Genomic DNA, 14,539 nt, shown 5'->3' on the forward strand with positions numbered 1-14,539 from the left:
GCAGAGAAATCACTCCAGATGATTTTGTCCCAGAGTACAGACGCATCAAAGGAAAAGCCATTGTCATCAAGCACTGATCCCTTCTGAGTGTGGGTTTGCCAAAGGCTGGGTGGATTTCATCTTGACTGGTCTGTGAACACCCTTAAGGCACTGTGATACAAGCAGTGCAAGCTACATTAAACAGGGCTTTGCCTCCAAAGAGGGGACCTGATCTTGACAGGAGAATTAGAAAAGGAAAGCAAGTTGTTGTCATTAAAGGGACCATCCTAGGTGGGATATTATAGAGAGATAAAACATCTCCTCTTGTCCTGTGTCTCTGTGCAGCTCTGTGCAGCTCTGTCCAGGTCTAGAGCTGGATGTGTGCACACTTGTGTGTTTGGATGGAACAAAAATAAATAAAATGGGGCCTCTATGATGCTGGGTTAATTGCCTTATCATTTGAGGGCTGGAGGGAGATGATCATATGTGGGAGTATGTCTTAAAGCTGATTTTCAAGCTAGCCAACACGGCACCTTGTACTAAGCATCATCCCTCAGTATCTTAGAGATCCTTAGAGTACCACTGGTACTTTCACTGCCCTCTTTCTGGTATGTGTTTATGGAAAGAATGGGCTTTCTACAGTTTTCAATTAGAAACTCATGGTTTATTAGTCATACATCCCTGCCTAACCACTACACTTGTTCCTGGTATAGTCAGTTGTCTGAAAGTTCTTCCACCTCCTCCTGCTGCTCCTCTTCTCCACAACATATCCACAGTCCATGGCCTTCACTGTATTTCACAATTCCTTCCCAGACTCAGAGCATGTATAACAGGTGTCCAGAGATTTCATCATACTCTTGAAATGTATGTGTGTGTGTGTCAGTTATAATAACTACCAGTGACTGATAGGATCGGATCATAATGTAATAAGATGGTGGGGTTTTCCTTCAGTTTAAAAAAAAAAAGTAACATCATGATGTCTTTACATCCATACACACAACATTTTTGGCTTTTTGGGTTTTTTGTTTTTGTTTCCTAACAGTCTTCTTTGTGGGGCTGCTTTGAATGCTTTTGCTAGATTGCTGTTTGGTTTACCAGCTGTGGAAGGAGCCTGTTTTATCAGGTTCATTTGTTAACATGGCTTCCCTGAGGTTTCCCCAACCTGGTGTCTCCTTTCCCTTTGAATCACCATTAAGTTCTGACACACACACACACACACACACACACACACACACACACACACACACACACCCATTAAAGTGTTTTATGAGAAGCCCTGGAAACTATGAGACTGGGTAGCAGGGCTTTGTTGAGACCAGAACCAAGATGAGCCCTGTTCTGACAGAGGAATTAGCATTTGGAAACACCAGCCAGGGCTGAGGTACTTGATGGCAGTAGTCCTTTTGCTTGCTATACCTGGTTTGTTGACATGAGCTGCAGCTTTTTCAGGTACACAGAGTTCTTTTAGAATAGAAGGATAATGGACTGAGGGGCTGCCCTCCAGTCCAGATTATAGAAACAATAGCTTTGTGTAATGGATGTCCTTCTGTATGCTGTGAATATGTTTCTCTTATTGGCTTATGAATAAACTGTTTCGGATAATGGACAGGCAGGATATAGCCAGGAAGGGAGTACAGGCAGGACTACCAGACTAGAATGCCTGGAAGAGGAACCAAGAGGGTGAGTCAACAAAGAGACACCATGTAGCTGCCAAAGAAGAAAGGTCCAGGCATCACCAGTAAGCTAAAACCATAAGGAGATATACAGATTAGGAGAAATGGGTTAATAATTAAGAGAGAGCTAGCCAATAAGAAGCCTGAGCCATCAGCCAAACAGTTTATAATTAATATAAGCCTTTGTGTGTTTATTTGGGACTAAACAGTTTCAGGACCAAGGGGGTCAGAAACTTCTGTTTACTTTTGTGCCCTTCCCCCATTTCCTTCCCCTCCCCCATGGGAGTAACATCTGAGGTACCTTGTACCTTATGGGCTCCATTTTATCAGGTGCCCCCTGTGACTAATTATTTATTCCAGGGTCATTGTCTAGGAAGAATTAGGCAAGTCTTCCCACCTCAACTACACTTAATGTCATCAAAATAATCCCTGACAGGTCCTGTCGCCCAGGGGACTGTATATTTTCTTGACATTAGCCATTAAGCAGTTATCCTTATCTGTTACAGCTTTATAGTAACTTCTGATCTTTTCAGCCATGTGTTGATTAACCCACTTTAGAGAGGAGGAAAATGAAATGCAGAGCAGTGTCATTTTGCCTCTGGCCACTGAATTAGCAGAAGTGAAGTCAGATCTAGGAATTTTATAATATAAAGTATGCTATTTCTACTCTACTTGTGGGACTTCTCTGGGAAAACCACCCATTCTCCAGGATAATCTGCTTTCAACTTCCTGAATATGGGTTATAGAGCATATGAAGTCAATTTCATTGGGGCTTTTGTTTTCTCCATTATACATTACTGCTGTAGTAGCATGGAGGGAGGTTGCTAGCAACCTTTTTATTAAATAAATAAATGGAAACCATGCACATTGGTTTTACCCTATATTCACTGTTTATTAGTTTTTCTTGTATCTTGGAAACTGAGCCAGGCTACTATCTAAACAAGTGGTTAACTGGCTCACAGCTGTGGTCCCTGGTTAAAGGCTCCCTCTGGTGATGGCCATATGGTAGAGACCATGGAGTGTGTTTTGTCTCTCCTGATTGGGACTTCCCCTGCTACAAAGCCACCTAGATATGATCATGAAAGCGCCTCCCCTCCCCCCCCCCCATTGCTCTGTTAGTACTAATCTCTGTTAACTGCTGGACTAGATTGAGTTTTTAGCTACCTGTACCTTATATAAGTGTTAATCTCAACACAAGAAGTATTTTTGTTTGTTTTTGAAGGTTTTTTTGGGGGGTTGTATTGTTTGGTTTTTTTATTGTTGTTGTTGTTTTGCTTTTTGAGAAGGTTGGCACAGAAACTGCAAACACAGCATCTACCTTTACATTGTGAACACTTGGCAAGCACTTACATTCATCAGTGTCATAGTACATTGTTTTTTGCACTCAGTGTTGAATTTTAGTATAGTATTTTTTATATTTAGGGACTGCTGTGGGATAGGTCTCAAGGAAATGTAAACTTGTGTAATGCTTTATAGAAATAAAGTCATGTACCAAAATCTGGGGAAATGTTTTCTGACATGTCTGCCTGTTGAAGACTGCTACCTCACTAACAAGTATTATGTACTCTGTTCAGAAGCAGAGGAAGATTTCTTCTTAGAATTTACACCTTAAAATGTACATTTTGTGTTGTTCTGTGGTTTTGACCTTTAGGCACAGGCTCCAGGCCTTTCTGGGACAGCCAGGGTTTAAGACTAGGTATGATTTAGCAAAGGCCATGGAGGAATCCTATCTAGAGAGTAGAATTCTAGTCCAGGCTCATCATCATCCATGCCTCATCCTCACTCCTTTTGCTGTAATTGTCACATCAAAGCCCACCTTAGCTTTCTTAAGTCTCCTCTTAATACTGAGTGGCTTGCAACTTCTTCACTGAACCAGGTATAGGTGATTCCATGGCCAGACCTAGAATTATGAGATGTCTTGAAAGGTGACATGTGATAACCTTGCCCCTTTATCACCCTTGGTTTTCACCTTTCATGGAAAAGTTCTGAAACAAAATTCCTGAAGTAAAAACAGAGTTCCAGTCTGCCCTTGGGACTCCAGGGAAAGCAGATGAAGGACAATACACAGGGTCAGCTGCATGTGGTGATTTTGTGTCCTTGGAGTACCCTGAGCTCATTGTTTGTTGAAAGTTCCTGGCACATGGACATTGCAGGTGAGGAAACTAATTTCAGTGGTTGCAGGTCAGTGTCACATCAAGGAGAACCCCTGCATCTCCTAAAAGCCAGCAGTGCTGGAGAGCAGCCTTCTCTGGGGGACAAGGCCTGGCAGTCCTGTAGTTCTGGCTACCAGTAGGGAAGTATTTAGTTGTTGGCTTGCAGTTTCTAGTAACCCCTTCTGTGGTTAAATGGTAAAGGAGAGTTAAAGTGGACTGATAGATGGGTATTACAGGTCTGAACAGATGAGGTTTTAACAGTGTTCAGAGCGGCTCTTTGTGTGACACCTGTCTGCAAGTAGCACATACACCTTCTATTCTAGTTGACACCTTTCTGTGGTGACTTTGTTTGAAGCTTTCTGGAAGTTAATTGTTGTAGTAGTTAGGAATACATATTTATTGTCATTTGTTTTGTTGAAGTCCTCATATTGTCACCACCAGCAGCCCCCCCCCTTTTTTTTTTTAAAGTAGCAAGATCCTAACTTGAACAGGAAAACTTACAGACTATTTTGCATCTGGGCTCTATGTAGTTCAAGTTGAAGGAAGAGATTGTGTCTTTCTTTCCTGTCTTCTTCCCATTGAGCCTCCCTTCAAGGCATTTATCTGTGAAACTCCAGTGTACTAAAACGAAGTTAGAGTACCTGAAAGACCATATTTAAGTCTGTCAGTTATTTTTTTCTTTTTACTTGTTTTCATTTGTGTGTGTGGCATATATATATGTGTTCACATGTGTGTGAGCACAGTTATATGTGCAGGTGAGCATGTGCATGGCTGTATTGGCTGGGCAGGTGCAAATGTGTGTGCATGCACAAGGTGCCCTGTTTGACACCTTGTTCTTGGAGACAGGATTTTTCAGTCAGACTTGTAGCTCACTGATAAACCCTGTCTCCTCCTCCAGAGACTGAAATTACAGCTGAGTCACTATACCTACTCAGCATTTAGGTGGGTTCTGAGGGTTCAAACTATAGCCCTTTTGATTGCCACGCAAGCACTTTAACTATAGAGACATCCATCTCTTCAGACTTTGCTTCTTTAATCAAATTTGGTGAGCAGTTAGAAACTGTTCATGTGTGAGAACTTGCCTCTCATTCATGTTTGCCCAGAACATGTCAGCTGTGTGAATAAGCATTTAGTGTTGTTGCCATTATCTTTTTGACCATTCTATTTTTCTCTCCTTTCATCTTTAGCTCAGTGGCTGTTAAAGCTAAAGACAAGCACTGGTTTTATTGGGATTGGTTTGGTTCTTGGAAGTTTTGTTGGAATAATTCAATCACAACTTGCTTATTTCTGGTATTGTAAGTGGAGCTGAATACCATTCAGTCTTTACAGAATTTTTTTTACCTTTCCTGCCTGAATTTAATTCTGCTGCTTGTATTACCCATCCCCCACCTCAACCCCACCACCTCTGGAGTCAGGCTGTTCTTTTGTTGTTTAATTTACTCTGGGGAAGTTCTTTAATGGAATACTAAGTTGCTGAGCTAAATAGAGAAGCCCCTGATCTTTGGAGATTGTTCTAAGGCGGGACTGCAAATGATGCCCATAGGAATGGGAAGGCAGAAGAGGGACTGGAGCATCTGAAGGACCTAATGCCACCAGCTGAAAATTAGAGTTATCCTCCCCCTCCCCCCTCTGTGTGTCTGTCTGTCTTTCTTTGTGTGTATGTACACACGTGCATGTGTGCTCAAGCAATCTTGTGGTTACTATGTGTTGACTTAATTTTTCTTTCAAGTATGGACCAGATAATAGACCTGCCATGCTCATATCAGAGACCTACATGATCCATATACAGTTACAGTTTGTCTTTCAAACACTTCCTTTCATCATAATGGTGTCAGTGATCTGAGATCACCTCTGACATCATTTGCTCATTTCTGAGGAGCACATGTCCTGTTGTAGTAGGTATAGAGCTTACACTGAATTGTGTGTAACCCTTTGTTGGCCTCTCTTGGTGCAGAGCAGACTTTGAAAAGGATGATGGAGTTTTGGGCTGCTAGATCTACTGTGGAGCATTATGCTCCCTGCCCGTTGTGTTTTCAACAGCAGTGTTCTTAATGGAACCAAAAGAATCTAGTAACACAGAAACTGGCTCCCATAGTCATGGAATGTACTAACAAGATTGAGAAGTTGAAAACTAATCATGGTTCTACCTAGTTATCGGCTTGTTACTTATTTAACTTCTCTTTCTTCCTTTACAGATTTGAATATGGAATTCAACCCTTCAGACCATCCTCGGGCCAGCACAATATTCCTTAGCAAATCTCAGACAGATGGTAGGTTATTAATTCATTTGCTTGTAAATGTGGTTAGCCTAAATGTGGACACTGCTGGGATTTGAGTGGTTAGTGTGTGGTAGAGTTCCCTTCAGTGACCATGAAGTACTGTCCATACTGGTGATTTCCTTTTGTTTATCCTTTGGTAATGAGTACATTTTTAGAATTTCTCATTTGAAACAACTCTTCATTTTGCTTGTTAGCTGAGTTACCTCTGCATATATTCCACAGCAAGAGTTAATTGAGTCAGTAAATTACCTTTTGGTCTTAAGGTTTAGGACATGATCTATATGTAAGTTCTCAAAGATCATGTGTGTTCACTAGTCAGGCAGTAAGTAACACAAAACAGAAATCTAAGCAGTTGAAAGCCAATTAACTGTCTCTGTCTTGTCACTCAAGAGCTCAATTGAACCTACACATAAACTGCTTATTTATTTATTTATTTATTTATTTATTTATCTGTCTATCTAGTTATTTATTTATTGAAGCTGAACTTTGAGATGTTAGAACCCTTGCAGTCTGTCCCAGGTGAGTGTAGGATTTCTCCTTTGGCATGGCATTGTCTCTTCTTAGCCCCTGGTCTACCTAACTGTTCTGTGGCCAGTGGCTTCAAAGAAGAGGGACGGTAAATGCAAACTCAGTTTTCATAAATGGTCCTGGGCACTTGTAAAGCATACTGATAAGGGAACAAGGTGTGTCTGTCAGAGGAAGCTCTGCAGATTCTATCCTTTACTCTGACAGATTGACTGCTCTCATTTAAGTACTAAGGAGACTACAAAGAAGACAAACATACCTGTATTCATGTATACAAACTGAAAATGCCTCCGTAGTGCTTGGTGCCAGCTTTGGCAGGGGACATTGTTGATGTAATATGGATGGTTTTCAAGCAGGCCACTTCAAGTCTTTGGCACATGTTAGACAAAAAAAAAAGGGGGGGGAGGGGGTGGTTCTCCAAGAGTAAGAAAAGAAGTCAATGAGAACCAAATACTTGTGAAGGAAACTTTGAATATATTAGGTTTAAAAAAAAAAAATCAACCCAGAATTTTCCCTGTGATAAAGGGAAGCTGCTGAGAGGTGTAGGATATTACAAGCAAAAGAAAGTGGGGATAGAGGTGAGAATTTAAGAGGACTTGATATCTTAGCACACTCAGACCAGCCAGTCTTAGGAGTCTTTACTTGCTGATTCATTGTTTGTGTCCAGCTATTGTTTTGTTTTGCAGTAAAAATGAAGTCTATTGTAAGCATTATTCTACTCCTGGACTATGTTTACTACTACTAATTTTAGATAAGGAAAAATTTGTAAAAATATGTATTTGTATACTTAAGTTACCACATTGGAAATTTACCTTGTACTAATCTCTAGTGACTAATAATAGATGCACTAGAAAATTATGAAAAAAATCTGTTTAAATAAACTCTAGTAATACGTTTTTTTTTCCTCAAAAAAAAAAAAAAAAAGAAAGAAAGAAAGAAAATGAGAATTAAAACTGATTTTCCCCGAACAGTGAGGTGAAAAAAAAAGTCTGAAGCTCCAGATAGTGTTCTTCCTGTTGGATCCAGCTGTCTTCCAAACAATCCCCTGGGATCCTCAGAGCCTCTGGGTGGGGGACACACCTTGATTGTGCTGGCAAAAGGAAATGACTTAACAGAGGAAGGATTATTCCAGAAATAGGTTCAGGTCAGTCTCCTTTCTTCTAGAGTTCATCTTCCTCCCTTTTTCTAGAACTTCAGATCTTTGTATATTGCTTCATTTTCTCCTGACTATGAGGATTTTCCACTTCACATATAGACATAATTAAGTTTCATATTACAAACAAAAGGAAGTTCCCTCTTCCAGGACATGTTCTTCTCTGCTCCTGGGATTGAAGGGAACATTTCACTCCTTTGGCCCTTACCAGCACAACTTCTTCCTTTTCTCAGACAGAGCCATTTGCTGAAGACAATCTTATGTAATGAATAGTCAGTTTATAGTTGATTTTACAAAGTACAATTTATACACATGACAATCTCAGCATCTTTAATGACTTACTTTTGAGTGAAGTGATTGTAAGAGAATTGGTTATTTACTTATGAACTGATTTCAACAACTTGGTGCAGAAAACTTAAGGCTACCATTGCTCTTCCATTCATAAATGTGCACTTAGGACACACTTGCCCCACAAGCTGCCAGGCTGTGTTAGCCTGTTGCCTCCTTAGTTCCATGTTATTTTCTCCTGTACTTTTTTCTTGGAGCCTATCTCTTAAGATTTCTCCTAGACTGAGAGCGTTGTTGGGTGTTGAGTCAAGGTTCTTCTCATACCTCTAGAGCAGTGTTTCTCAACCTGTTAAGACCCCTTTGTGGGTGACATATCAGATATTTACATTATAATTTATGATAGTAGCAAAGTTATAGTTATGAAGTAGATATGAAATAATTTTATGTTTGGGGGTCACTACAACATGAGGATCTGTAATAAAGGGTGGAAATATATGGAAGATTAAGAACCACTATGCACAGGGCCAGCAGATTATGCAGCCTGTATTCAAAATGGCTGCCTCTCTTGAGCCCTCACTCATGTCACTAATCCATAGCCATTTTAGCTCTCTGAACACCTGAGCTGATGAACTTTACTCTCTTGCAGCCCTGAGTTATTATGACAAGTATAATTTTCCAATTTATTCCTTGGCAATTTTATATCTACACACATTCACCTAAGTTGTATTCCCCACCCCACCCCCACCCTTTTTGGATTTTTGTAATGTTGGGTTCAGGTAATCTCCCTCCTTGCCTACTAAGTAGCTGGAATTATATAGGCAAAGGACAAAAGCCTTTGGGGTTTGGGTTTTGGTGTTTTCTTTCATCTTTAATTAAAACTCCTAAAAGTTTTGTTGTCATCCAATAGTATGCATCCTTTTTGGTAGCAGCATATTTACCTCTATGCTGTCTATGTACTGGTCACCTTAGGAGCTGTAGGTTACTAGACATCATCTTAGTTACCTTTTTTAGGTTTTCTGTTTGTTTTTTGGTCCTAAGATCCTCTCTTCTGGCTATCTTTAATTGTGCAATACAATAGTACTAACCATAATTACTCACTCACTCATTTGTGTTACAGAACACCAGACTTGATTTCCTAGCCAGCTCTTTGTATAATAATTGGCCTTTCTCAGCCCCATCTCCCATATTGCCAGGGCTGTAGCTACTGTTATAGGCCCTACTTCTATGATCAGCCCTTTGAGATCATATGTCAAGAGGTCACCAGTGTTTATCTTTCTGTGATGACTTTACATCCCATTGGATCTCAAATCATTCAGAGTGAACTTTTTGGGTTGGGTGTTTTGAGATAAGGTCTCCTTTTGTATGCCATACAGACCCAGTGGAACTCAACTGTCAGGAGGACCTGAGATAACAAGTATGTGCCACCTAGTCAAAAGCTGTACTTTATAGATAAAAGACTATTTATCCTCTATGTTACCTGTTGCTTAAGAAGAGAGAATGTCTGCCTCAGTTTGCTCTTTCTAAGTCTGCTTCTACAGGGTGTAGGAAGCTTACAAAGAATGGGGAAGAAAAGCATGAAAGCCAGAATCCTACTTCTCCTTTAGTAGCCATGTCACTATGAGGTGACTTAATGTAGCAATTTCACTTTCTCCCTCATCCTCTACCTTTATTTAAAGGTATAGGTGGTTCCCCACCTGTGAGCTGCAAGCGATTGGGGGGAGTATACCAACTCTTTTTACAGGTGTTGCAATCATATATCCTGTTTATCAAATATTTACATTACAGTTTATAACATAGCAAAATTAGAGTTGTGAAGTAGCAACAAAACTAATTATATGGTTGGGGGGGTCATTACAACATGAGCAACATGAGTCAAGGGTCAAAGCATTAGGAAGGTTGAGACCATTGGGTTAAAGGCAGAAGGACATAGGAAATATTTGCCCACATAGTAAATTTACAGTTCTCTCTTCCCACTCTGAATTCATTGTGACAGAGCTGCCTTCAGGCCAGCTCTTTCTCTGCAGTTATCCCTTGAGCTGTAGGAAAGGGGTGTGGGTATGGGGTGGAGAGGTGGAGAGGAGGTGGCTTTTTTTTTTTCCCCCTCCCCCTGGCCAGGTCTGTGAGAGGATACTTTCTTTAGGTGCTGTGATCTGCTTTTCTCTTGAATATTGCTTTGATTTGAACACTTGGGCCTTTCAGTCTGGGCAAAGTGTTTGCATAGTCCAAAGATGCAATGTTAGAACCACAGTGAGTTTTTCTTAACTAATGCTTCCCCAGGTCCAGTGGTAAGGAACTTCCATGGAAGCACAGATACTGAACAGAGAGGGGTGATGGTGATTTGCCCAACAGATTAGTGTTCCCCACCCTTGCCATTACAGCCCATTCTACTGCTGGTAGATGGCCCTTTGGTCTGTTGGTCAGAAGTAATATCTAGTTATTTTTCTTCTCTGAACACCTTTAGCTCCTCCTCTATTAATATTAACCTAACCTTTCAGTGTGTTTCATAGCTTTGTAGCCTACCTTGCATTAAATATGCATTTGATCACCTATCCTTTGACATCCAGGAAGCTACTGAAATAATTGGTATGGGACAGTGTTAAGAACAGCTAGAAGCCAGGCATAGTGGCACACGTCTTTTTAATCCCAGCACTCAGGAGACAGAAGCAGGTGGATCTCTGTGAGTTCATGGCTGGCCTGGTCTATATAGTGAGTTCCAGGATAGCCAGAGGTACATAATGAGACTCTTGAGGGGAAAAAAAGAGCAGATAGAAATCTTAGGAGGATTTCCTGAAGTTACCAGTAACTGGAAGCTTTCTAGCTATTTTGTGCTTTGGTTTTTTTTTTTGTTGTTGTTGTTGTTGTTGTTTTGTTTTGTTTTTCCTTTGTATGTGTGTGTACATGTGGCAGATATCCTTGGGGGCCAGAGGTATTGAATCCTCCTGTAGCTGGGGTTGTAGCCAGTTGTATTCTGTGCCCCATGTATGTCATGAAAACTTGACTCCTGTCCTCTGGAAGTGATTTAACTACCCAACATAGCACCACAGTCTAAATAAACTGAAGCCCAGTGGCTCATTAACATTGAGTTTCTTCCTTGGCTAGGGTTCTGCCATCCTCTCAACTCTCTTGGTTTTAGAGTCATGCTGTCCATAAAACACCAGAACATGGGATCAAAGAGGAGAGGGGCTGGGCTGCAGCTGAGAGTTGGGGGGGGGGGGGTTAGTGGCTTGGCTCAACTGTTCCTCCCATCTTTCTAGCTTTGGTTTTTCTTACTACATATTGGTTGGTCTTGGACCTTCCATTTAAGAGTTACTTCTGAACATCTTGGAGACAAACAATAGATCAGGTCTGTAAGATGGCTGCAGTGCTCTGCTATAATGTACCCAACCAATATTGATTCTCCCTTGATGCATCAAAATACTGCAATACCTCCCATGTGCACAATGCTGTTCTAGTGACTATCTAGCTCAGATGTTTCTGAGTGTATGTGAAGTCATGAGCATCCCAGTGCAGTGCAAGTAAACATGTGAGCTTACGAAAGCAGCAGAGAGACTGGACATGGTGACCCTTGCCTGTTATCCCTGCACTCAAGGGACTGAGGCAGGAGGACTGTGATTCAGGGTCAGCCTGGGCTGCATAATGAGACCCTGTTTGAAAAAATAAAACAGTGGAGAAAGTTTCCTAAAAATGAAATCAAGTATGGAATACATAATACATATGACAAAGTACATTTATATTTTTAAAAATAAAAAGGCTGGTAGCAGTAAAAAAAAAAATGGACATGTTCCTATTGTTATGTTTGTATGTAAGTGCATGTATAAAACATCCATTTTCAAAAATATATTTATTTGTAATAAACACGGGGAAGAAACTTAAAACTACACACCAAAATATTTTGTTGGGATTGCTATAGTATGTTTTTTTCTTTCCCAAACTTTAGTTTTTAATTGTGCCATTTTTAACTTCTTCCACATCGTATTTTCCAAATTTTCTACATAAATGTGTCTTTTATATGACTAGTGTCTTCTGATTATAGTTAGTTGACATTTCTGTGCTTCTGAAGAAATCCTCTGGCTCAGGAATTCCCTATGGAAACAAGCTGATAGGTAGCTTTCTGCTGTGTCCTGCTGACCTCATACTCTGTCCTGCAGTTGTTACCTCTTACCGGTGAAACTGTCCTTGCTACCCCTTGTCTCCTGACTGTATACTCCTGTGAAATTGCCCTTCTTGCCCCTTGTCTCCGACTGAACACACCTGTGAAATTGTCTTGTTCGCTTCTGTCCCCTCCTGCTCACTTGTATTTGCTCTTTCATATATAGAATGTCCCAATCCTCGTGGTCAAGGTTTAGAAATACATGAAGATCTGCTTACTGTCCAGGCTCCCTTCCTGCAGCCTTGGGAATGACCTCACCAGGATGCCTTGCCCAGGACTGGGAAGTGTGGGCTGACATCCTCCTTCAGTACATTTTGTATCCTGGTCATTGTGTTCTTGACCCTTGGTCAGCTTCCTAGCTCAATAAGGAGGAAGTTTCATGTGCATTCCAAACTAGGGCTTGCTAGGGTATTTTGATGTGGGTCCTTTTGGTTGGTTGCTTGTTTTTTGTTTGTTTTCCTGTGTGTGTGTGTGTGTGTGTGTGTGTGTGTGTGTGTGTGTGTGTGTGTGTGTGTGTGTGTGTACCTACCTCTCTCTATCTCTCTCTGCCTCCCTCCTCAGATGCAAAGATTAAAAGCATGTAGTACCATTCCCAGCAATAATAGTTGTATTTTGCCTTAAGTAAAAGATTGACTCTTCTACTTTGTGTGGTGCTAATCTCAAATTTATTCTATGAAAAAGTGCCCAGAACTTTTTATTAGGTTATTTAAAGCCTGAACTATGCTATCCTCAGAGAAACAAAACTTTAATTTTGAGCTAGATTTGTTGTTGCTTCTGTTTTGTTTTGTTTTGTTTTGTTTTGTTTTTGAGACAGGGTCTTTCTCTGTAGCCCCAGCTGTCCTAAAACCTGCTATGTAGACCAGGCTGACTTCGAACTCACAAGAATAGAGTGCTGGGATTAAAAGTATGCACCAACACTGTTGGCTTGTTTTGGGTTGGTTGGTTGGTTGGTTGGTTGGTTGGTTGGTTGGTTGGTTGGTTGGTTGGTTGGTTAGTTAGTTTTGTTTGTTTGAAACAGGTTCTCAGTATTTAACACTGGCTAGCCTAGAACTCACTATGTAGACTAGGCTAGCTTCCAACTCAGATATACCTGCTTTTGTCATATTTTCATAATCTGCATTAGTTATATTATCTCCACAGTCAGAAGGTCTGCTTCTCTAACAAAGCAAAACAACAAACACTGCAATTCAGTGCTGAGTCAAAGTGGCCTGGCCTTCATTCTGCTCCAGTGGAACTCCGTTTTACCTGGGTTCCATAGTAACCAGTGCTGATACTGCTCCTGTAAACCATCCCCATTTCAGGCTAGTGCCCTCACTCCCCCACTATCCTCCTCATATCACTCTGCGTAGGCTGCTTTTATATTTCTAAGGAAGATTGCTGAAGTGGGGTGGGAGAGGGGTGGTGTCCTGAGACCTCTCTAGTCCCAGTATCCTGTAGTGGTTAGCACTTGTCATTAAAAGCTCTTTCAAAGTAAATGTCTACCTATGAAAGAAGTTAGCTGAAGTTGTATTATTACAAGAGGGAGTAGGGCAGGTACAAGAAAGAGCACACATACCCTTTGGTGTGCACAGGGAGGTCAAGAGGACAGCTTACAAGAATTTGTTCTCTCCTTCCACCATGCCAGTAACAGGGTTAAACCTCAGGTCATCAAGCTTGGGTGGGGGGGCTAAGCACCTTTTCCTACTGAGCCATCTTGCAGGCCCTGAAACCTTGTTTAGAGTTTTAACAAATACCAAAGAATAACTGGTCCATATTGGGCTTTTCCATAAAGTCATTCTGTGATATTGTCTCTAGAAATGTCCCTTCATCAAGATCTGGAGGGTAACCAAGAGCAATGGCAATAGTCTATAATGTTTAGGGGACTGTGGGACCCCACTGGCAAACAACTCAAAGCGGGGTTTTATTTGCTATTGTGAGGGGCCTAGTTGTCTATGTTGTTGAAGTATCATCTTCCCCTACCCGCTGTTATTTGATGACTCCATTTACACTCTTTTATATGTGTATTCTAAAGTAGTATTAGGTTTCCATGTAATTTCTTCAAGAGACCTTTATTGTTAGTTACCCCTCTTTAGGCACCTTCCCCCCCTCCCCCGTGCCTTTTACCCTACTTTTTCCACTCCTACCTCATTTAATCCTTCTTGCCCTATCATTTTCTGTTTTCTCTCATACCACCTGTGTTCTGTTTCCCCTCTCTTAAAGTGTCCACCCCCATGACCCTTTATTACTTTCCTGGCCTCCATGGGGCACTCTAATTTAAACACACACACATGTTCAAAAATTTAACTAGAATTCACATGTTAGAGTATTCAGCATTCATCTTTTTGGGTCTAGGTTACTCT

General features: G+C 41.0%; 1 protein-coding gene across 1 annotated transcript in view; it reads left to right on the plus strand.

Annotated features, from left to right (window-relative positions):
• Positions 1-14,539, plus strand: part of LOC127214102 (cyclin-Y-like) — a gene marked incomplete at its 3' end in the record, with an annotated part of 82,988 nt that overhangs the window by 44,309 nt on the left and 24,140 nt on the right. Inside the window, exon 4 of the mRNA XM_051174435.1 lies at positions 6,001-6,075. Within this exon, the coding sequence (XP_051030392.1) occupies positions 6,001-6,075 (75 nt within the window). The remainder of the gene's footprint in view (positions 1-6,000; positions 6,076-14,539) is intronic.

This window comes from Phodopus roborovskii, unplaced genomic scaffold (genome assembly GCF_943737965.1).
Source record: "Phodopus roborovskii unplaced genomic scaffold, PHOROB, whole genome shotgun sequence".
Classification (NCBI taxonomy): Eukaryota; Metazoa; Chordata; class Mammalia; order Rodentia; family Cricetidae; genus Phodopus; species Phodopus roborovskii.